A 15,753-nucleotide genomic window follows, 5' to 3' on the forward strand; every position below is an offset into this window, starting at 1 on the left:
TACGTGGATACACACACACACACGCGCGCGTGTACGCTTAGGTACATACATGTGTACATACACATAGATATATGCATACTCACATAAATTGGGTGTATATTTTACTATGCACGCTTATATACGCATTAAGGGAGCCCCGGCCGCGAAAAATCGACAAAAAAATTCTGGAAAATGAACGAATTTTAGGTAAACATTTCAAAAGGTTCTCCATGATGGTGGTAACACTCAAACAAAATATTAGAGCTCAGTTCCCTTTCTTTTCTTATATATAAAATAAAATAGATAAATTTTTGGAGACCTCTGGCAACCCCATTGCATGAAAAACATTTGAAATGAGTCAAAATTTCGATAGCCATTTTTTTTTTTTTTTTTACTGCAATTCATATCTATGGAGATATCTGGCAGCTTGTGTATGGAGGTATCTGGCAGCTTGATATGGAGGTATCTGGCAGCTTGATATGGAGGTATCTGGCAATTTGACTAAACCCACAGGACGATGCTAAAAGGAGAGACTTTAGTAACAGTCGAAGTGCGTAAACAGGAGAATATCATTTTCTCATGCTATTCATGCACGCGATCGTATATACTGTATATATATATATATATATATATATATATATATATATATGTATATATATATATATATATATTTATTCTTCCAACAGATAAGCATTTCAAAAGATTCTCTATAATAGTGGTAGCACTTCGACCAAAAATTACATCTCAATTCCGTTTCTGTTCTTATATATAAAATAGAATAAATTAATTATTGGCGACACCTGGCAAGCATCTCACTCCTGCACGTCAAATAAATCTTTCATTTATTCTAGCAATAACCAATATTCATTATTCTACCAACAATAACTGTGGGAGGGGTGAAGAGAAATAGTAACTTTAACTTGGTAATAGAATAAAATAAAGGAAAATATAATTTAATGTCTTTAAATGTCCGTGCGGCATTTAAAGGGCGCTACTGAAAAGTTTGTTTTCTTTCCATTCATCAAATTATAAGTCGCTCTTTTATATACAAATTTTCACTTTTTTTTTTTTTTTCATTTGTAGAGAATTGTAAGACGTAAATATCTGGAAGTCAAAATAAAGCAATTTCTTTGGCAGTATTTTTCTAGCTATTATTTTTCCTCAGAAATTTAATCTTTTTAACAATATGTACAAAAAAAAAAAAAAAAATCATTGCTATTCTCGTACGAGGTAAATAAATAAAAAATCTACAAAAAAAAAAAAGTTCAGATAGGGCCACTCTTCAAATGGACCTTAAGCAAAAAAAAATTGGTAAGACCTTTTCCACGATATTAGTTTTTGAAGTTACTGAACATTTTGCCCATTGACTATTAGATAATATGGTATTTTTAAGTGCAAGGAAGTGATACTACATGTATTTATAGGTAATCAGAAAAGGAAATGAGTAATAAATTTTGTTTGTCTGAAAAACTGATTCGGTCGTACCGCACAAGAGTATGGGTGTCCGGGGCCCCCTTATATCTATCTACAGCTACACATGTATATCTATCTACATCAACATGAATGCGCACATACATGTGTACGTACCTGCGTGCGCACATACATGTGTACGTACATGCGTGCGCACATACATGTGTACGTAATGCGTACGCACATACATGTGTACGTACATGCGTGCGTGCATACATGTGTACGTGCATACGAGTAAAAAAAAAAAATAAATAAACTGCCCGCCACCACACCACGCTCTGTAAAGCGTATCCAAATATAACTATATACAAATCCATTTAGTAATATAATAGTGATGCTCGTATCAGATGTAATGTTTACAATATACGTTAATGATGGGAATTGGTATATATATATTAATGCAGATTAACAATATTATGCACAATGAAAGAATTTTACTTAGGGGGGACTACAGCAGTTCTGGCGTGTTGCCAACAACAATGGATATGTGGAAACACACACATATCTATATGAATACACACACACAGACATATATATTACCCACGTGTACGCTCAGGTACATACACATAGATATATGCATACTCACATAAATTGGGTGTATATTTTACTATGCACGCTTATATACGCATTAACTCTATCTACAGCTACACATGCACGCATTAAACATATCTACAACTACACATGTATATCTATCTACATCAACATGTGTCCGCACATACACGTGTATGTGCATACGAGTATACACATACATGTGTACGTGCATACACATACATGTGCACGTGCATACACATACATGTGCACGTGCATACACATACATGTGCACGTGCATACACATACATGTGTACGTGCATACACATACATGTGTACGTGCATACACATACATGTGTACGTGCATACACATACATGTGTACGTGCATACACATACATGTGTACGTGCATACGAGTATACACATACATGTGTACGTGCATACACATACATGTGTACGTGCATACACATACATGTGTACGTGCATACACATACATGTGTACGTGCATACACATACATGTGTACGTGCATACACATACATGTGTACGTGCATACACATACATGTGTACGTGCATACACATACATGTGTACGTGCATACGAGTATACACATGCATACGAGTATACACATACATGTGTACGTGCATACGAGTATACACATGCATGTGTACGTGCATACGAGTATACACATACATGTGTACGTGCATACACATACATGTGTACGTGCATACGAGTATACACATACATGTGTACGTCCATACGAGTATACACATACATGTGTACGTCCATACGAGTATACACATACAGGTGTACGTCCATACGAGTATACACATACAGGTGTACGTCCATACGAGTATACACATACAGGTGTACGTCCATACGAGTATACACATACATGTGTACGTCCATACGAGTATACACATACAGGTGTACGTCCATACGAGTATACACATACATGTGTACGTCCATACGAGTATACACATACATGTGTACGTCCATACGAGTATACACATACATGTGTACGTACTTGCACGCACACACATAGATATATGCATACACGCATACCTTGGGTGTATATTTTACTATGCATGCTTATATACACATAAAATCTATCCATAGCTACACATGTTTATCTATCTACATCAACGAGTGCCACACGATATCACTCGTACAAGGATTTCGCCGCAGAGGGAGAGATACAAACAGACAAAAGTGTTAACTAGCCTAACATATATCCTATGCAGTTCAGAGAGAAAGTCTTAACTAGTCTAGGTAACTCAGGGTAAAAATAACTAGTCTAAGATATATCCTAAGCAAGGTCGTTTCTTCCCTAATAAGAATCAGCGAGCTCTCCTTACGAATCATGGATATATGTGTGTACGTACATGCATATCAACAAAAACGCTTTAACTAGTTCGTTCAAGGCATATCCTAGGTAATTGACATATAGAGTGAGAGAGAAAGTCTTAACTAGTGTAGGGAACTCAGAGACACACACACACACACAAAAAAAAAAAAAAAAAAAAAAAAACACGCCCGCCACCACACCACGGAGACACACACACACACACAAAAAAAAAAAAAAAAAAAAAAAAAAAAAAAAAAAAAATCGTAACTAGTCTAGAACTTATTTTTAGGCAAGGCCGGCGCATCCCTAATAAGAATCACCGTGCTCTCTTTTGTAATCAAAATTTGGCCCTAAAGAGGGCCTAGTGAGTTAGTTGGTCGGTCGGCATGAGAATGAAGGCAGGTAAGGGTGGTTTGGATTGGGTTGGGTGGAGGGAGGGTGTGTGGCGTGTTGCCTGCCTGCCTGCCTTCCTCTCTTTCCCTTTCCTTTCCTTTCCTTTCCCTGTGCTCTTCTGCTGCTGCCGACGACCCCCGCTGCGTACGTGCTCATGATCTAAGCACGCTCGCCACGGATCCTGCGAGCCAGCTGGATGTCCTTGGGCATGATGGTAACACGCTTAGCATGGATAGCGCACAGGTTGGTGTCCTCGAACAGACCGACCAGGTAAGCCTCTGAGGCTTCCTGCAGAGCCATCACGGCAGAGGACTGGAAGCGCAGGTCTGTCTTGAAGTCCTGGGCAATTTCACGCACCAGGCGCTGGAAGGGCAGCTTCCTGATCAGGAGCTCGGTGCTCTTCTGGTAGCGACGGATCTCACGGAGAGCCACGGTACCAGGGCGGTAACGATGGGGCTTCTTGACGCCTCCTGTGGCAGGAGCCGACTTGCGGGCGGCCTTGGTGGCTAGCTGCTTGCGAGGGGCCTTGCCTCCTGTCGACTTGCGAGCGGTCTGCTTCGTGCGCGCCATGGCTTGCTTTGCTTTGGTGCTGCAGTACAGTAAGTAATGTCGGCACTAGCCCAACTCTGCCCGCCACCACACCTCGGTCGTCTCGTAGCAGGCGCTCTCATTGGCTGAGAGGCGCGAGGGCCGTAGAGACGTCTGAGCCGCTAAAATGTTCACGTCCCGAGTGCTGCCTTTACCTTAAAGTGGACAAAATCACCTACAAGTCGACCACTTACACCAGCCATTACCAGTGGACCCCTTGGTCAGCACCGTTGGCCATGTCATGTAGGTGTCACATGCCGGTCATGGCACGACTCAAGGCGCCCACGAGGTCTCGACCCATGCGATGGCTACTTTCGGGTACGCACGGGACCCGCCGCCCGACGGCAACGAGAGAAAACGCCGAGTGACCGAGCCGTAGAGACGCGAGCGCCTCGTGCCTTCTGGACAGATTCAACACAAGCTTCATCATGACCGGTCGTGGCAAAGGAGGAAAGGGACTTGGAAAGGGAGGCGCCAAGCGCCACCGCAAGGTTCTCCGTGATAACATCCAGGGTATCACCAAGCCTGCCATCCGCCGTCTGGCACGACGTGGAGGAGTCAAGCGTATCTCTGGACTCATCTACGAAGAGACACGTGGAGTTCTCAAGGTCTTCCTCGAGAACGTTATCCGCGACGCTGTCACCTACACGGAACACGCCAAGAGGAAGACGGTCACTGCTATGGATGTCGTCTACGCCCTCAAACGCCAGGGCAGAACCCTCTACGGTTTCGGAGGTTAAATTAAGCCCAGGCAAGCAGGCAGGCAGGCAGACATGGGGAAACGCGTGCACGCGCGTGCTTCTCTTCTCCTCGTCCTCGGCCTCCTCTTATTATCTCCCACCAACGAACGGCTCCTTTAGGAGCCACATAACTTTACAAAAGAGATAGATAGACGATATAATTGCCTCACATTTACTACTATGCAGTTCATGGTTCACAATGAACCAACCATTTCAGTTACGTGCATATTTCATGGACCATCGCAACCAGAGCGAAGGAAAGAAAAAAGATCCTACGTCTCTAGTAACGAGCTCCTTCTCCCTCCCATTTAGTTAAGTTACCATCTTACTCCTTGCGCTGTCTTCTTAGTTCACCGCTCACAAACAATCCCACAACTGTACAAGCCAATCAATCACCAATTGTGTAGTGGCGGTGGTGCAACAACACATTTCCACCAACCTGAATGAAGAAAGGAGAGAGTGGTAGTAGTACAATTTGGATGGAGCGCGTTTCAATTACTAGTATTTCTCTGCTGACAGTTGTGCGCTAGTCCAGTTCAGTTACGTGCATATTCCATGGCCAACTATCACAACGAGGGCAAAGTGCCTACGCCTCTAGTACGTGCTCCTCTCCCTCCGATTTAGATAGTTAGTTAGGCTCTTGGTCATTACGCTGTCTTCTTAATTCACCGCTCACAATTCCATAACTGTACAGTACAATCCAATCCAACCAATCGCAAATTGTGTAGTGGTGGTGCAAGAACACACTTCCACGAACATGGATTTCGTTAAGGAAGAAAAAAAAAGGGGTTGGTGGAGCGCGTTTCAATGACCACTATTTAGCTGCTAGTTCAGTTACGTGCATATTTCATGGCCAACTACCGCTGTACCATCCAATCAATCGCTAATTGTGTAGTAGTGGTGGTGCAAGAACACATTTCCACGAGCGTTAATTAAGAAGGGAGAAGAAAGTGGTAGTAGTATCACAATTTTGATGGAGCGCGTTTCAATGACCAGTATTTAGCTAGCTGCTAGCCCAGTTCAGTTACGTGCATATTTCTTTTCATGGCCAACTACCGCTCACAATCCCATACCTGTGCAATCCAATCGATCGCCAATTGTGTAGTGGTGGTGAAAGAACACATTTCCACGAGCGTCAAGAAAGTGGTGGTAGTATCACAAATTTGATGGAGCGCGTTTCAATGACCAGTATTTAGCTAGCTGCTAGCCCAGTTCAGTTACGTGCATATTTCATGGCCAACTACCGCCCACAATCCCATACCTGTGCAATCCAATCGATCATCAACTGTGTAGTGGTGGCGAAAGAACACATTTCCACGAGCGTCAAGAAAGGAGAGAGAGAGAAGAAAGTGGTGGTAGTATCACAATTTTGATGGAGCGCGTTTCAATGACCAGTATTTTGCTAGCCCAGTTCAGTTACGCGCATATTTCATGGCTCACAACTGTACAATCCAATCAATCGCCAATTGTATAGTGGCGGAGGTGCAAGAACACATTTCCATGAACGTTAAGAAAGTGGTAGTAGTAGTATCACAATTTTGATGCAGGCGTACATACGAGTATACACATACATGTGTACGCGCTTGCACGCAAACACATATATACATGCACATACATATATGCATACTTTCAATGACCAGTATTTAGCTAGCTAGCTGCTAGTCCGGTTCAGTTACGTGCATATTTCATGGCCAACTACAAAACACAATCCCATAACTGTACAACCCAATCAATCACCAATTGTGTGCAAAAACACATTTCCACGAACGTTAAGAAAGGAGAGAGAGAGAGAGAGAAGAAAGTGGTGCTAGTAGTAGTATCACAATTTTGATGGAGCGCGTTTCAATGACCAGAATTTATCAAGCTAGCTGCTAGTCCAGTTCAGTTACGTGCATATTTCATGGCCAACTACCACAACGAGGGCCAAGGCAAAGTGCCTACACCTCTAGTACGACATCCTTCTCCCTCCCACCCTCTCCCTCTGATTCAGTTGTTGGCCTGCTAGTCATTATGCTGTGTACTTAATTCACCGCTCGCATTTCCACGATTGCACAATCAATCGTCCAATGTGTGGTGGTGCAAGTACACACTTTCATGAGCATGGACTTTGCTAAAGAAGAAGTAAAAAGGTGGTAGTAGTAGCACCATTACAATCTTAATGGAGAGCCTTTCAAATACAGTACTTGTATGTACCTGCTGATACTTGTGCGCTAGTCCACTTCAATACTACCTACCTATCTAGCATTCCATCATCAAAATAATAGAAAATACCCATTGCTGCATCTTACGCTCAACTACAAAGGCGACCACATTGTGTCTAAAGACAAATAGATCAAAATGATGAGGCCAAATGTTGACTTCCTACTCATAGCACCCCTTAACCTTTCTCTTTTCAAATTGCCCCATATCTACAATGACATCTTCATTTCCATTCGCAACCGACTTGGATACCATTGTTACATTGGGTACTTGCTCATGTTATGCCCATGCCTCGCGAGTCAGGTTTCCATTTCATTGTATGCAACTGTACCTAATAGAGCGCCTTCAACCAAGTACTCACCTTTATTCTTTATGAAATGAAAAATATAATTATAGAACCGGGTTGGGTACTCGGTAACTGACAGACAGACACCGCGGATATTGCTCTGTCACCACATCAGCCATTTCTTGTGCAACATTTGCGGGCAGTACGGTATGGCATCAACACACCCGCCAATAACACCTTCCTGTCTTACGGAAATGGCATCCATATTCTAAAATGTACTAGATTATTAGTAATGATCTGCCATACTGTAAATGTCTCATTCCTTTCTTTACTGCGCTTGGACTCAAGCGTGATCCTGCAAAACGGCCAATCTTCATAGATAGCTCAACACCAAGTCACAAAGCAGTCTTGCTACCCAATGGAAATAAATATCCGTCTTTGCCTCTCCTCTTCCACACTCCGTACGCAAGAAAGAAAGGGAGGAAATAGGATAATGTCAAACAACTTCTTGACACAATAAATGAGGCAGGCTCAATTCAAGTGCCAACTTTCTGGTCATTGCAAGATGCCTGCTTAGCTTGCGACGAGGATACACAAAATATTCATCTTTCCTTTCCTTATGGGACAACTCAGCTAAAGATGACCATTACAAGAGAGTTCATTGGCCGGCCGGACACCCACGAGTGGTACTGCAGCTAGGAATGATAAATATTCTCACACAGCCTCGAGTACATTCCAACAAAGTCTTAATACACCCACTTCATAATTAAACTAGGAGGAGTAAAACACTTTGCCAAGGCCTTAGGCCTTACATTTTCGAGGGCAAGAACCCTTTCATGTTTCCAAAGCTATCTGAAGCTAGGATCAGGTTTCTTGAACGCCAAGTAAACGCAGAAAGAGCCATAGCGAAGGTTGGGAAAAAAAAAAAAAAAAAAACCTGCTTTGTCTGCATGTAGTTCCTGCATTCCTATCAAATCAAATCGCAAGGATCCTAATTGTAAACGACTGCTACCAAAGCTTATTGAGAACTTCTTCAACAAACTACCTTGTCAAAGGATTACAAAGGCGGAGCACGCCGACACGAGACCTTTTGCTCCATATCTAGGTCGGGTGCGAAAAAAACAAAAAAAAAAATCAATAATAATAAATGGCTAAAAATATATATATGATAATGTAAATAAAAAAAAATGCATAGGTATAGTTAGGTAATAAACAAACAGGTAAATTGTAATAAATTGACATATAACTGAGAATCAAACATATTGACATATAAATGAGAAATGTGTATACATTGTGACGAATGTGGATAGGAGGTAAGGGAACACGGGCTGAGGGAAATATTTTTATTCCTTACTAGTTTCCTCTGAAGAAGCCTTTCAGGCGAAACTAGTCAGGAATAAAAATATTTCCCTCAGCCCGTGTTCCCTTACCTCCTATCCACATATAAATGAGAATCAAACATATTGACATATAAATGAGAATCAAACAGACAAATGATAACAAAACATATCAAATAAGTGATAATCATTACAGCATCTTCCTTAGGTGTTCATCTAAATGGTTCTTAAAACTTCCAACTGAACTACATTGCACTGCCTCTGCGGGAAGTTTATTCCATTCATTAACTACACGGTTGTCCAAGTTGTTTCTACCCACTTCCAAATTAAATCTATTTCCGGACAGTTAGAGACCATTGTTTCTTGTCTGACTCTCATTCAGTGTGGAAATTTTGCCAGTTCCCTTTAGAATCTTAAAGACCGGTTTCAAGTCGACGCTTTTTTAGGAATCGGTTTTGTGGTTCGCCCTTGTACTTTCTTCCAGTCTATCAATGTCTTTCATGACATACGGAAAAAGCATATTCCAAATGTGGACGAACTAATGATTGTTAATGGGTGATGAACTTTTGAAGTCAAAATATCGCGCAATCAGTCTTACAATCTTATTTGCTATCTCAGAGCCTGAAATACACTGCTTGGGTGATTTGAGGTCCTTACTGATAATTACGCCGAGACCTTTCTCACTATTCACTTTTGTTAACGAATTTCCAAATAACTCGTAACCGTACTTACTGTTATTTTCACCTATGTGCATTACCTTCCATTTACTTGTGTTCTATTTCTTTTCGGACCATTGCTGTAATCTATCTAAATCTTCTTGAATGTCTAATTTGTTTAAGTGACCATTTCCCGTCCCGTACAGTTTTGTATCATCAGCAAATTTGGAAACAATACATTTTAGTCCGTGGTCTATATCATTTATATATACTACTAGACAACCCGTGACCCGTTGGGTCGAATAAAATTCTAAATGATACCTTCTTAATAAGATGGTCAATAAAATCTTTATTAAGACAACGCTCTTATATTTACAACATTCTTTGTACAATTTGAATGATTTAAAACCACTTTAATATTTTCAATTTGTTTACCTCTACTCAGCCCAGCATATAATTGTCTATGCTGTACCATAATGCATCTTTCTTTCTGTCTACCAAAATATGCATTCATTCTGCTCTGGAAGTGTAGCTTCAGCCCATTGTTAACATGTCATATCACGATCTTTTTAAAGCAGGTTATTATTAGCTTAAGACTTACCAGTTTTGTGCGGTCCTCGTGCTCTCTCGAAGCAAAGTAAACTGGATACAGGCGTTCTCAAGAAATCAAATAGAGCCTCCTTAATTATGCTTCTGTTATGTCACGTCTCGTCACCCCACTCCCACTCATGATCATTATCGTTCAGGGAGGGAGTAGCGAGTAGCAACGTTTATCAACATAATCTTTATGATAGATATACTATGTCACTATCACCGTATAGTATAAATCACAGAAAATAAGTTTCTATATCAAATTGAGTACAATTTAGAGCTCTTACCCCTATTCAGTAGACGAAGGCAGTGACTGACTTGATTAGTTATAAGAAGTGAAATACAGAAGATTGTGACGCCATGTCGTCGTTGCTTGGAACACTACGCATCATGGTATCAGGCGAGTTTGTCTAAAACAATTTGGCTAACGTACAATTTCTCTAAAAGAAAAAAAAAAAAAAAAGTCTAAAACAATTGGTCAAAAATACAGTTTCTCTGGGAAAAAAAAAAAAAAAATGGACAACAAACAATAAGATTTTCCCAATTTTAGACACTTCTTTCTTTACTCAAATCTGAATCGTTTACATTACCTGACCCGTGTATTTCCACCACCACACCACACCCCCCCTCCCATCCACCTCCTCCCACTTACCCGAGTTCCCATAGCTTTTAAAGGTGATCAATTTCTGATTTATGACTCGGGACCAGTTGAAAAGCGTATAATCATATTTGCAACACGTCGTCATTTGCAATCTTTATCACAAAGCAGTCATTGGTATGCCGATGGCACATTTAAAACTGTCCCTCTCCTGTTTCACCAGCTATATACCCTACATGGATTAAGAGAGAAACATTCGCTGCCCCTTGTGTTTGGATTATTACCGGACAAAACACAAGAAACATACATAACCTTTTTACAACAGATAAGGAACATTGAACCTTTATGTGCACCATTATCGATAACAATCGATTTCGAGAGAGCAATGATGAAAGCGTTTTTGAAAGAATCCCCCCCCCCCCCCAAAAAAAAAAAAAAAAAAAAAAAAAAAAAACAGTGCAAAATGGCTGCTTCTCCCACTTTAGCAAATGTGTTTTACGAGTAATTCAAAATCATGGATTAAAACAAAAATATGAAACAGATACCAGTTTTGCTTTACGGATGCGGATGCTACCAGCATTAGCATTTGTGCCAATAGCCACAGTGACAGATGCGTTTGAGTTATTGTGTGACAACAACACATTCCCGCATGAAGCACAAGAGGTCGTTGATTATTTTCAAGACACATGGATTGCAAGGCCTAACAGACGGAATAGTCGACGTCCACCTCTCTCTCTTTCGACATGATACGTGGAATATGTATTCTAGGGTGCTTGATGATTGACCTAAAACTAACAATTCCGTCCAAGGATGGCATCGTACATTTCAAACGCAAGCAGGTGCGCATCACCCCAATATATGGAGATTTATCAAATACTTGCAGAAAGAACAAAGTTTCAACGAGGTTCAGATTGAACACTATGTTGGTGGGGTAGAGCCAGAACCCACAAGGAAACGTTACCTAGGCACTGCAAAACGCATAAAAAGGCTTGTTCAGGCTTTCGATCCAAATAATATTATTGATTACGTCCAGGGGATTGCCCACAACCTTTCTTTCTAACTATGAAAGAAGTCTTTTTAGTAGATAGTATATTTTGATAAAGCTGTAATTGTGTTGATAAATCAAGAATGTCTTAATAAAGTTACATAGACACTTCGATCCAAATAATAGTATTGATTACATCCGGGGGGCTGGCCACAACCTTTCTTTTTAACTATAAAAGAACTCTTTTTAGTAGATGGTATATTTGAATAAAGCTGTAATTGTGTTGATAAATCTAATTTTTGTCTTAATAAAGTTTTATTGTCAATAAATTTTGAATGAAAACCAATGTGTACTTTATTAATACATTATAAATTAGATCTACCAATTTCTCAGTCTCTTTTCCTTACACAAACTGTATTTTAGACAAATTGTTTATAGATGAATTGTACTTTAGACAAATTGCTTACAGATCAATTGTACTCTAGACAAATTGATTTACACCAATTGTACTTTAGACAAATTGTTTTGGACAAACTCGCCTCGTCATATCTCCTCTTCTGATTGGCTGGTCCTCAGTCGTGACGACATATCTCTTCTGCTGCTGCTGCTGCTGCTTGGCTGGTCCTCAGTCGTGACGTCATATCTACTCTTCTGCTGCTTGGCTGGTCCTCAGTCGTGACGTCATATCTCTTCTTCTGATTGGCTGGGTGACGGTTTCAAGCAAGCAAGCGAGCAAGCAAGATGACAAAAAACATGATCAGAATTCTATAAGTATATAGATGAATAGAAGTGGCCCGAGATCGGAACAACCCTGAGGAACTCCACTTGTAACATTTTTCCATCTAGAACCTTTTCCATGTAAAACAACTCTCTCTTTTCCATCATTCAGCCACTCAATAGGATACCACTTATTCCGTGTGAAGCTAATTTAGTAAGTAGTCTCTCGTGGGGGACGGTATCAAAAGCTTTTCCAAAGTCTACATATATTAAGTCTATATATATATTGTTTCTTTTGTACTAATTCCAGATAACTGTGTTGTACAATTCCAGTAAGTTAGCTACGCAAGAACGCTTCCGTCTCAAATCATGCTGGCTATCATTTATAAAACGGTTACTTTCTAAATGATGTTCGATAGCATCTCTGATGATAGTTTCCATTATTCTTCCTACTATTCAAGTCAAACTTATAGGCCTATAGTTATTTGGTTTCTTTTTGTCACCTTCTTTCAATATGGGAGTAACGTTAGCTAGCTAGCTTCCATTCTCCGGATAGGATGGAAAATATTTGAAAATCATTTCTATTGCAACAACAATCTCATTTTTCATTTCATTTAAGATTCTTGGATGCCAACCGCCAGCCCATTGTTTTTTTTTACTTTGAGTTTCTCTATACACCTTTTAATTTTTTCTTTTGTTATACTTACCGTAGCCAGTAAGTTTACCCTAGGTTTCACTTATGGAGGTGCTTCGTTTACGAATACCGAGCTAAAATAATTGTTTAAAGTATTACACATTCCTTCATTTCAATGCTCAAGTTGACCGTCAGCAGATAATAGTGTACCAATGTGATTTCTAGCAACCTTTTTATCTCTAAAGTAACTATACAATTCCTTGGGATTCTCTTTGGATTTATCAGCAATATTCATTTCGTATTGTCGTTTTCTCTTTTTTAAATCTCTCTGTATTGATACATAACTTTCATAGTCATTGCATGCACCCGAACACTTATATTTCTTATAAGCCTGTCTCTTTTTAGCAATACTTTTGTTCACTTTCTTTGTCGAGCCACTTTGGGCGAGCCTGATATGGGGGACGTCTGTCCTTAATTAAAAGGAATGTAAGTATGAATCATCTTAGTCAGCGTATTTTCAAACATTTCCCACATCTGATCTACAGGTCTTTCGCTTAATTTGGCCTCCCAGTCTGTGAGCTGAAGCTCCTGACGTAGTCCTATCAACTGAGCTTTACTCAAATCGGGTATTTTAGAAACACAATATCCATTCTCAAAATATCAAAATGGTTAACAGGTATCCCCCCGACCCGGCTTCACGTCACAACAGATTGGGGGGTAGTGTTATTCATTTACTCCTTCCCTAGTCCCTCTTCCTTTGTAACAGGCCCCTTTTTAAATATAGCATCCACCTCCCACTTCTACTACCGAAGAGGGTTGATTGCAGTTAGCAGTCCAAGTACATAGGCTCGAGTATTCGGCTCCTATTTTTTTTTTTTGTCTTTTCCGACTGTGGTGTTACCTGTCATTTACACATGTGTTACTACTTTTCTCCGGCATTTGTTGTTGAACAATTTCTATGTGTGTGTGTGTGTGTGTGCGTGGGCATTTCTGATGCCAAAGAAAAGTGCCCGTTCAAGTTCCTCACAAAATGTTACTTGACCATATTTCTCATAACTAACTAATGTCTAGCGCCAAATAACATGCACCCATTCCATTTCCCTTCCTTGAGACACACAGCATCGTTCACCAGTTACTCTTCGTCTTTCTTATCTCTTACAGAGTGCATACGTCTACACACAACGCAGCTTACCCACGATAGCTATGCTATCCCCTATATATATATAAAACAAGATGGAGGCAGAACGAGCATGACAAAATTAATGCACAAACAGCTTGTTATTAACGACAGCCAGCCGCAAAAAAAAAAAAAAAAAAAAAAAAAATAGAATGCACACACCATCAGTTAAGGTTAGTCCCCGCACTCAAACACACTTGTGAATAAAGTAGGAGATTTTTTTCTTTCTTTTTTTGTCCTTGACTTGCTATCATTTTCAACATCAATCTCACAGCCACTTGGCATTATATTCTCTCTCCTTTTCCCAGTTGTGGGTCTTTCAATCATGCCACACTTCTCCAAGTGACACAATACTCTCTCTAGAACCTACGGTCACTTCTGTTATTTCTTCTTCATATACTACAGCCTTGTCAAGTCATACGTTTCCTATTTGCATTGGCCTCATTAGTGTACCTGTCACCACTTCCCTTGTACTTTCTGCCACTGTACCCAAAACCCTCATTCCACAAGTCTTCTATACATATATGGATTTTTCCTTTCTATTTCCTCATGTCATGTTCAGAGTGCAGTTGGTTAGTTAGTTCATGGTGCAGGGCATTTCCTCCTCACCCTTCCCTGATAAGAACAGATAAAACACAGTACAAGTCAATTCATATTCAAACAAGAGAGAAAATGCATAATAGAAGGAATGGATCTCCTGCTGTCAAGGTGTGTATAAGCAATGCCCCATTTCAAACTAGTTCTACGCAGAACACACTGCTTTCAAAACATACTACAGAACACAGCTTTCATGGCAGACGAATCACAAAGAAGGTAGACGTAACTGCAGCTTGATCAAATCTGCAAAGGTACATATGGGACTCCACGAGCACAGCAGACAAGAATAGTAGTAGTAATATCAGGATCAATGGATAGAATTGACATTTGTATTAGATACATCTCTCTCTCTTTCTGAATGACATGTGGCTCCAAAAGGAGCCGGGTTGCCCAACCAAGTGTAACAACTTCAAGGAAGAAGAAAAAGTTTACTTGGAGGAGGTGTACTTGGTGACGGCCTTGGTGCCCTCAGACACGGCGTGCTTGGCCAGTTCACCAGGGAGTAGAAGCCTGACAGCAGTCTGAATCTCCCTGCTAGTGATTGTCGAGCGCTTGTTGTAGTGGGCAAGGCGGGAAGCCTCGGCAGCAATGCGCTCGAAAATGTCGTTCACGAACGAATTCATAATCGACATAGCTTTGGAGGAGATCCCGGTGTCAGGGTGAACTTGCTTCAGCACCTTGTAGATGTAGATGCTGTAGGACTCCTTCCTCCTTCGCTTCTTCTTCTTGTCTCCCTTGGAGATGGACTTCTGGGCCTTACCGGCCTTCTTGGCGGCCTTTCCGGACGTCTTGGGCGGCATGTTGCTTCTATGGCAAATGTCAGTGTAGTGCCGGAACGCGTTGAAAATTTGCTTATAAATCAGACATAGTGGGCAGCAGTAGTTGGCAAGAGCGGTCGCAGGCGAACAAGAACCCAATCCCTGCGTTCTGAATG

The 15,753-nt window shown here is 40.7% G+C and overlaps 3 protein-coding genes across 3 annotated transcripts in view; 1 reads left to right on the forward strand and 2 right to left on the reverse strand.

The window, feature by feature from the left end:
- Positions 1-2,838: 2,838 nt before the first annotated feature.
- LOC143023385 (histone H3) lies at positions 2,839-4,298 on the reverse strand. The gene has a single exon (XM_076181907.1). The coding sequence runs from the start codon at positions 4,282-4,284 to the stop codon at positions 3,874-3,876; it is 411 nt and encodes a 136-aa protein (XP_076038022.1). The 5' UTR covers positions 4,285-4,298; the 3' UTR covers positions 2,839-3,873.
- Positions 4,299-4,730: 432 nt separating this feature from the next.
- On the forward strand, positions 4,731-5,115 carry LOC143023386 (histone H4). Its single transcript, XM_076181908.1, has one exon. The coding sequence runs from the start codon at positions 4,731-4,733 to the stop codon at positions 5,040-5,042; it is 312 nt and encodes a 103-aa protein (XP_076038023.1). The 3' UTR covers positions 5,043-5,115.
- A 10,068-nt stretch (positions 5,116-15,183) lies between these two features.
- Positions 15,184-15,753, reverse strand: part of LOC143023388 (histone H2B) — a 592-nt gene continuing 22 nt past the window's right edge. The window contains exon 1 of the mRNA XM_076181910.1: positions 15,184-15,753. This exon is cut by the window's right edge and continues 22 nt beyond it. Within this exon, the coding sequence (XP_076038025.1) occupies positions 15,248-15,619 (372 nt within the window). The 5' untranslated portion in view covers positions 15,620-15,753 and the 3' untranslated portion in view covers positions 15,184-15,247.

Source organism: Oratosquilla oratoria, unplaced genomic scaffold (assembly GCF_046742065.1).
Source record: "Oratosquilla oratoria isolate Oo_2021 unplaced genomic scaffold, ASM4674206v1 SCAFFOLD47, whole genome shotgun sequence".
Taxonomy (NCBI): Eukaryota; Metazoa; Arthropoda; class Malacostraca; order Stomatopoda; family Squillidae; genus Oratosquilla; species Oratosquilla oratoria.

Coding starts and splice junctions, on each gene's coding strand:
- LOC143023386 (XM_076181908.1), top strand. CDS start 4,731: ATGACCGGTCGTGGCAAAGGAGGAAAGGGACTTGGAAAGGGAGGCGCC.
- LOC143023385 (XM_076181907.1), bottom strand. CDS start 4,284: ATGGCGCGCACGAAGCAGACCGCTCGCAAGTCGACAGGAGGCAAGGCC.